Here is an 8,668-nt window from a genome sequence, read left to right as displayed (position 1 = left end):
ATGGCCTCCAAAGCCTGAAGAGCCTCCATATCCTCCACCTCCACCTCCGAAAGAGCCTCCATGACCTCCGCCTCCTAAAAAGCCTCCGTGGCCCCCTGAGGAGCCCCCATATCCTCCACCTCCGAAGGAGCCTCCATGTCCTCCTCCACCTTTAGAAAATCCACCATGACCTCCTCCTCCCGTAAAGCCTCCATATCCTCCACCTCCATGACCTCCTCCGCCAAAGGAGCCTCCATGACCTCCAAAGCCTGAAGAGCCTCCGTATCCTCCACCTCCATGACCTCCGCCGCCTAAGAGGCCTCCGTGACCTCCAGAGGAGCCACCATATCCTCCACCACCGCCAAAGGAGCCTCCATGTCCACCGCCACCTTTAGAAAATCCACCATGACCTCCACCGCCTGAAAAGCCTCCATATCCTCCGCCTCCACCGCCAAAGGAGCCTCCGTGACCTCCACCACCAAAGAAGCCTCCGTGACCTCCTGAGGAGCCTCCATATCCTCCTCCGCCACCACCAAAGGAACCTCCATGTCCACCACCTCCAAATCCTCCGTATCCACCACTTCCGCCGCCGAAGGAGCCTCCATATCCACCACCCCCGCTGCCAAAGGAGCCTCCATATCCACCTCCACCACCAAAACCTCCACCTCCAAATCCACCTTTATGTCCTCCACCAAAAGAGCCTCCATATCCTCCGCCTCCTCCTCTGAAGCCACCTTTGCCACCTTTGCCTTTTTTACCTCCTTTACCACCAAAGAGGCCTCCAAATCCTCCTCCTTTTCCTTTTCCTTTTCCTTTTCCTTTTCCACCTTTTCCTCCTTTTCCACCTCCAGAACCGCCTCCATATCCTCCTCCTCCAAAGGAACCGCCTCCGTATCCTCCCCCTCCGAAGGAACCACCTCCGTATCCTCCTCCTCCTCCTCCATAAGAGCTTCTCAGACCTCCACCGCCACCATAGCCTCCGCCGCCGCCTCCGCCTTTCTTACCACCTTTCTTTCGGAATTTCTTCCCAGGAGAGGCCTCAGAGGCGATGATCAGAAGGCCCAGCAAGAACAGGAGCAGCAGTGACGTCCGCTACGGAGGGTAATATAATTAACAGTGCATCATGTGGGAAGGGAATTAGTTATTGAAGTGATTTCGGTTGTTCAATTTCAATCTTTTCAAGGCAGCTGGCTGTCTGTCGAACATTCAAGGGTAAGTACTGCACTTTTATGAGAGTTTAAATTGAACCATGCTATAATGGAGATATATGTGAGGAAATGGAGCACATTGTCAAAGAAACGTAATTTGCACAGACCTGTTGACTTGAAGTTGGCATTAACGATGCAAAATAGTGGTCTGACAGACTAGCCTGCTGAAATTTCCCTTGTGATACATCCGGGAACAGAATTCGTAACTTCATGATACCAAAAACAGTCAGGGTATGTAAACTATACTGCTGATAAATGTGCTAAACTGCGATGTCTGAGAATTAAACATTCTAATGTACACACTCTCCCCACTTGCTCCATCCGTATGCACGATCGATGAACGTATGGATAAGAACCTAAACGAAAATATATTATGTAGTCTAGACGGTTTCCCATACCCCGCACATGTTTTGGCCGCATTCCGTTTCTCGCTGTATCTCTCAAATATATTTTTACAATATATTAAGAGAGAGAGAGAGAAAAAAAAAACACTTGACATATAATAAACTTTAAATTGGCACCTTATGTATGAATAGGTATCTGTTTCTGTGTCACACATGTCAAAGTGTGATTAGTAAATTCTTTGGTTACCAGTCACAGATGAATTATAAGATTTAAGAAGCCATCAAATACGGTATGAGGACTGTGAATGGGGGAAAGGAATCAGTGTAGTAAAATGAGAAATTCTTGAACAAACAGCTACAAATTCAAAAAGATTCGTTTGAACAATGGTAGGTTAGAGTTACAAATCCTGGTGAGTAACAATGTCTTCATAGTATTGTAGTTTACATAGGACATTATGAAAAAAGTCCGCTTCGCGAAGGTTAAAGGAATTTAGAATATCTAAAGGAAGTGATCTGGTCTTTTGAAGTTAGCCATCTGATAAGAGAGAAAACAATTCAAACTCACTTTCGGTATATTCATATAACCTCACGTCTTCTTAATAATAAGCCTGATTTTTTGCCATACTTGTTTTATTTAGAATCTTGAAATCACGTCACTCTGGCAGATGGCGCTGTATGCGGTGTTTTTTTAGCAGACGACAAACGGTTGCGTACGAACGCGCCAAAACTTACTTATCAAAATGTATTTATATGTTGATATATATAATTCTTTAGGTACAGCAACCCTAGAAATGCAATGTGCGCCGAGTGCATTATGCTTACCCCACTGAAGTATAACAGATGAGAAATGCCTTGTATTTAAAACTCAACAGAATAACATAAAAAGGAAAACAAAAAAATACGTATATGAATATCACAAGATGAAACAATTTGTTTGACTTTTACTTTACTGTTATGGTAAAATATACACACACACACACACACACACACACACATATATATATATATATATATATATATATATATATATATATATATATATATATATATATATATATATATATATATATATATATAATATATATAAAATATAAACCAGTGCTAAGCTTACCATCGTGAACTGTGTCGTATGTTGGTCACCGCCAGGCGGAATGTAGAGGCTAGGCAGACCATCCGCCGGTTATATACCGAAACATAGCAGAGCGACCTTGTCTGTGGGCGATGATATTGTTTCCAGTGGAACACCAGTAACCTGTAATCAGACGAAATGAAGAAAGAGCGAGAAAGCAGATTTCACCTGTGACTCGCCACAACACCACGAGGGGCCGACAACGTCATTTGACGTGGAGGGTCCCGGGTGTCATTTTCTTCTTAGTGTTCTCACCGTTATGCCATCATATGTCATCATATGCAAAATGATGCTGGAGGTCAACGTCATTTGAAGAGGATGGGTGATCGTCAATAGGGCTCTCTCTCTCTCTCTCTCTCTCTCTCTCTCTCTCTCTCTCTCTCTCTCATTCATCCCGTGATTTACGGCCAGCTCGTGCCAGACTCCCAAAGCCTGTGGCGAGATGTAATATTTTTTTTTTTTTAGTGCTGGAAAGTTTTTGTTTTTATATTCTTTCCTTACTCATCTCATTGACTCCTTATATCCTATTGTGGGTCACTGACCTCTTGTGCCAAACTACTGAGTCTGTTGCAAGTTCAAGTAACGTAAGTTTTCTTGAAAGCTAGGGGTACTGTCACGTGCTTATGACATTCTTTCATGCGAATGCCCGCTTTTAAATGCTATTCCTTACCTTCCTTTCACATGCATTATCATCAAGTACGAAAACAAAAGCTTTTTCCCTCACGGTCTCCTATTTTTGTCATCGTTGTTTTGAAATAATTTTAAGGAAAACTGTCTTAATGACAGAGTGCGATTAAAGTCAGCATTTACGGGCAAAAATTTCTTAATGGGTCAATGGACAAGAAGCAGTGTAGACCCCCCCATTATGCGAGTTGCTGGCAGTCACGCTGGGTTACAAATTGTGAATTGCTCAAGTTCCGTTCCATATAGACAGGTGTACAGAAACTCCCTCCCACATACACACACATACACACACACACACGTAACACACAACACACACACACACACACACACACACACATATATATATATATATATATATATATATATATATATATATATATATATATATATATATATATATGTGTGTGTGTGTGTGTGTGTGTGTGTGTGTGTGTGTGAGTTTATTTTCTGCAGTATCTTTACCAATGTCTTTATTCATCCCATTATTTCATCTTTTTGTTATGAAGACTGCTATTTAAATCGCAAATGGATGGAGAATGAAGTTTTTCTCCCATAACGTTATCAGCAAGGCTACTGCAAATTATCACGCCAACATTTCTGACGAACTTTTTAATAACTTGCAAAGCCATTTCATTATTACGCTGGTTACGTTCTTTGATAACCCCTAATTTGATGACTCTTCCTGCAATTTCATCTCCTGTCACACCAAGGATTACTTTGGCAGATATGAAACAAAGAAATCTAGTATTTGAATGATTTAATAAAGGTTGTACATTGGCATACGTTCATCGGTAGTTCTGCCTTTTGCTGAAAAGGGTGACATCTCTGGAATGAATCGGACGTCCTAAATTAAACATGATATTGGCAGTAGCGGGAGGGATGCCATATTCATAGTCGTAGGAACGCGCGGCTTGACTCTGAGGAACGTGTTCACTGGCGTCACTAATGTAGTATCCATGCGCGCCCTTGGCACTGATGGGTATGATGTATGCCCTCGGGTATCGTCCTGCAGTCCCTCCGCTTCCTAGGGGCTCTCCGGCTACGTCGAGGAGGTGGCGCTGGGACTGAGCATCCAGCGTTGCCTGGAGGACCCTTTGTCGAAAATCTTCGTACAGCCTACTGCTGGTTCGAGTCGGTTTTACCCCTGAGGATATGACGGAAATGACGAGGACCACTGGTAAGATCGGTGCCCTCTGGAAGGAAAAAAGTAAATGGTGACGTTCCAGTGGTCATTCTACTCATCATAATGATAACTAGCGAACCTACCTGACCACTAATGTCGAGAATATTGAAGCAATTTTCCAGCAACATAGAACAGAATAAATAAACATATATTGGGATTATTACTTCCCCCTCCCGCACCCTGTTCTCATTAGAGCAAGTGAATCCAGAGGGCGCTAAACAGGCAGCGCTCAGCAAGTCTTTTGGAATGATACCCGTCACAACTGACTGACTGCCAGGTACACAAGTCTGTCTGGTGAGACGCACTTGATAACCAATGAACTACGACGGATATTATTATTATATATATATATATATCTATATATATATATATATATATATATATATATATATATATATATATATATATTATAGTAATATAATCAATGAACAGAAGAGTAATATTCGCAAAATCTTTGCTGTCCAGACTGATTGAATTCTTCCCGGAGGGTTTTCAAGTTTATTATAAAAAGAGTTGAGGAATATTCTAAAGTTCGCTGTATGGATTTTAATCTAGAAAACAAAATATGTAGTTTTTATTATTATTGAAAGAAAACCCACTGTTTAGAGAGATATGATTATCTTCTGTTAATCTCCATATTCATGAAGTGTGTATAACTATTATTGGTTTTATTAGAATTATCATGATGATGAAACATGCCGCCCCAAGAAACAGGTGAAATACTGTAGAAATGGAAAGAGAAATATTATCCGCTGGTAAATATGATAACATTTTATCTTAGCCTGAGTTTCTCAAATCATTTATCTCAGACTTCAATCTTTCATCATCATGAATTAACAGGCCTCATATCCTGAGTTCACCAACTTCTTTCTTCACTATTAACACATTTCCTTCCATTTTATGGAACTTCCAGCATATTTCATTTTCTCATCTCTTTCATCATAGTCTGTGTTTTTTCGGTAACGGTGTTGAACATGCTTCGCAACTCGCTCAAAATAGCTGACATTCACCCTGTTTCCAGGTTACTTTTTTGGTTATATTTTCCGGCTTCTGTTTTCCCGTTTTTCGTTTGTTTCATGTTTTCAGGCATCGGCTTCAGTGGCCAATGCCAGAGGTCTTTTAATTTCCCTTCCTGAGAGAATGTAGAAGAGTCTTTCAGGCTGCAATACTAATGCTTTTAGTTTTCTGTAAAAGAGAACTATTGAGATGGCTATTGGTCTGTCCGTCCACACTTTTTCTGTCCGCACTTTTTTCTGTCAGCACTTTTTCTGTTCGCCCTCAGATCTTAAAAACTAGTGAGGCTAGACTGCTGCAAATTGGTATGTTAATCACCCACCCTCCAATCATCAAACATACCAAATTGCAGCCCTCTAGCCTCAGTAGTTTTTATTTTATTTAAGGTTAAATTTAGCCATGATGCGTCTGGCACTGCTATGGATGCCAAGAACACAGGTCACCACCGGGCCCTGGCTGAAATTTTCATGAGCCGCGGCCAAGAGTTTCATGGATCATGGCTAAGAGTTTCATAAAGCACTATACACTGTACAGAAAACTTGATTTCGCCGAAGAAACTTCGAGGCATTTTTTACTTGTTTGTTTTGATGAGCATCAGATCACCTTGAAGGTAATCGCTGTTGCCCGAACCTGACGTTGCTCACCACCCAGCAGAGCAAAGGTTCAAATTCAGGCACACTGGCCAGTCAGAAGCAAGGCAGAAGACTCGCCGATGTCGGCTGCAGATATTTACCCCTAGACCCAAAAAACTGTCGGTATGTAATGTACGCCTAAAGGTATTGCGCTCCATGGCCTTAGTTTTTGTAACTTAAATTGTTCTAATTTGTGTGCTTTTCCTGCTTGTCTGTTTTCCATTGTTTTGCTGTATCTTGATCTATTTACTTTCTGTATGTTACCTTGTTCCCCATTTTCCTCTCTTTTTTGTTTCATAAGGATATTCTATTCTGTGGAACTTTGCTTTATGTCAATGGCCTTATAGATTTAATCCATTTGATTGTGTACTTTAATAATAATAATAATAATAATAATAATAATAATAATAATAATAATTATAATAATTGACTAATGAATCTTCAGCTGACAAAATTTCACTTAAATTCCCTGACTTTTCATCCTCCTCCTATTTTTACCTCTTTACGTGAAGTCTTTTACCGGTTCTCATGACTACATACAATCTTATTCACAGACATAGTTCAACCCCACACACACAATTGTACTTGTAACTACAGAAAATTATTTATGTTCAGATATGTATGCAAAAAAGCGCGCTAGCAAACACACACACGCACACACACACATATATATGTGTGCGTGTGTGTGTTTGTGTGTGTGTGAGTATTTAAGATTTCTGTGTCTCAGCCAGGGGCAAACTATTTCCTTAGCGCCATTATGGCCAGGACAGAGTCATATAATCTCCATTACATTTGATTGGGACATCAATATATATTTACATAGATATATGCACTCTATATTCAGTGAAGAGAAGATATGACGGGAAAAATTCTGAAAAAAACACAAAATTATTATAAAGCTTAGAAGAGTCAGAGAAGAACAGCAAAAGCCCAGGTCAGTAATAGAGATTGGGATTGTGCAGTCATGAAAACACAGATGGTTATAAATTGGGAGAATTACAAGGAAAAATCCATAATAATTGTTGGGTCAGGGAAAGCAAAGGTAGCTAAGTGGGTCATAATGAAAAAAGGCTAGCAAGCGTATAAAGACTGGGAATACAGGGTTGGTTAAAGAAAGCAGAATGATAAATTAGAATGCTCATGGAATAAGAAAAACAGAATAAAAAATGCAAATGTCCTTGGGAACAAAGAAATACAGACTCAGTACCGGAATGAGCAAATGAATCAAGGAACACGGAAAAGGATAAGGAAAAAGATACATAAAAACTCACCATAGCGACGTTCACAGTGTTACGTCTTTACGAGGACTAAACACGATTAGATTAGTGAAAGTGTTTATATATGAACAAACCCAAAACGTTCGTAAACGCCCAAGGCGCAACTGGTTGAATATGACTGGAACGTCAGGTGATACAAAAGTTCGCATCTTTTTTCTGAAAGCAGTTGTGCCTACGTTTGAGAAGCCATTTATGGAGTACTTTCATTCGCGCTAAGTGCGAAAAAGTAATATTGACTTTAAATCAATCCCCATGTTTCGTAACCAGTGTTTAATATTCTTGTGTTTGTTAAGTCTATGTTGTGTACGTTTTCCAGTATAAAGTGCGGTAAATTATAAGCTTTTCAACTTGTTATTTGCGATACCTATGACACTTTAGTTTGCCGAATATGTATGTTCAGCAGAATAAGCAATAATAGAAACCTTTGATTCTGGATAAAATAAAGTTCCTATTTTCCGTGAGTTTAAATATTATCTTAAAATCGAGTGTTTATTCCTTCTGTCAGTTCTTTTCATACAAATTTTCATCTGTTTATCCAAGTGTCATCCTTTCTCTCAGCAGTGGAATTTACTTTAAACGAATTTTAGAAAGGACTGCTGTGGCAAGTGATTGTATGAATAGATTGGACTTTCACTTCTCATTATCTAACAACTTGAGGTGGTCATCACTTGAAAGACAGACATACCCCAATACCCAGGAGGATGACGGAGGGTACAGGAGATGGAAGGAGGTCAATGGTCGGAGCCGGGAGATGAGCGCACATGGAGGAGTCTGGTTCAAGAGATACTGGATCTCAGTGTGGCTCGAGAGCCAATGGATTGAGTGAATGAGAAACTTTCCAGGGGATGAAAAGGCAGCTTCCTGGAGGGCCAACGAGCACTTTGTGTTGAAGTTCCGGATGGCTTGGAAGAGTCATGGAGGGGTATGGCTCAAGCAGCGACAGGTTACGGTAACGGCCGAGAGCGAGGGCATGAAACCTCTTGGAGAGTCTGTTGCACTGGAAGATCCACATCACTGGTTTTGCTTGGTGCTAAGCAGAGACATGGAAGGGTCTGGTACTAATAACAATGGGTCAGTAATGCTCGAGAGTCAGTGGCAATAAGCGAGAAACTTCCAAGGAGATAAAATTATAACCTCCCGGAGATTCTACACGTATCGAAGATCCACATGATTGGGTTAAGCTGATGGTAAGTTGGTGGACATGGAGGGATCTGGTTG

General features: G+C 40.7%; 2 protein-coding genes across 2 annotated transcripts in view; both read right to left on the bottom strand.

Moving 5' to 3' along the window:
- The window catches only part of LOC136830390 (uncharacterized), a 3,489-nt gene extending 142 nt beyond the window's left edge, over positions 1–3,347 (bottom strand). Inside the window, exons 1-4 of the mRNA XM_067089926.1 lie at positions 3,331–3,347; positions 2,643–2,783; positions 1,821–1,830; positions 1–1,071 (exon numbers count right to left, since the gene is read on the bottom strand). The exon at positions 1–1,071 is cut by the window's left edge and continues 142 nt beyond it. Of these exons, the coding sequence (XP_066946027.1) occupies positions 1–1,071; positions 1,821–1,830; positions 2,643–2,783; positions 3,331–3,347 (1,239 nt within the window). The remainder of the gene's footprint in view (positions 1,072–1,820; positions 1,831–2,642; positions 2,784–3,330) is intronic.
- Positions 3,348–4,119: 772 nt separating this feature from the next.
- On the bottom strand, positions 4,120–7,466 carry LOC136830057 (uncharacterized). Its single transcript, XM_067089263.1, has 2 exons — positions 7,445–7,466; positions 4,120–4,537 (listed from the first exon to the last, which is right to left on the bottom strand). The coding sequence occupies exons 1-2, from the start codon at positions 7,445–7,447 to the stop codon at positions 4,130–4,132; spliced, it is 411 nt and encodes a 136-aa protein (XP_066945364.1). The 5' UTR covers positions 7,448–7,466; the 3' UTR covers positions 4,120–4,129.
- Positions 7,467–8,668: the final 1,202 nt, after the last annotated feature.

The sequence above is a fragment of the Macrobrachium rosenbergii genome, chromosome 46, assembly GCF_040412425.1.
Source record: "Macrobrachium rosenbergii isolate ZJJX-2024 chromosome 46, ASM4041242v1, whole genome shotgun sequence".
Taxonomy (NCBI): Eukaryota; Metazoa; Arthropoda; class Malacostraca; order Decapoda; family Palaemonidae; genus Macrobrachium; species Macrobrachium rosenbergii.
The sequence above is the reverse complement of the archived record's forward strand: the minus strand, read 5'-3'. Positions and strand labels throughout refer to the sequence as shown.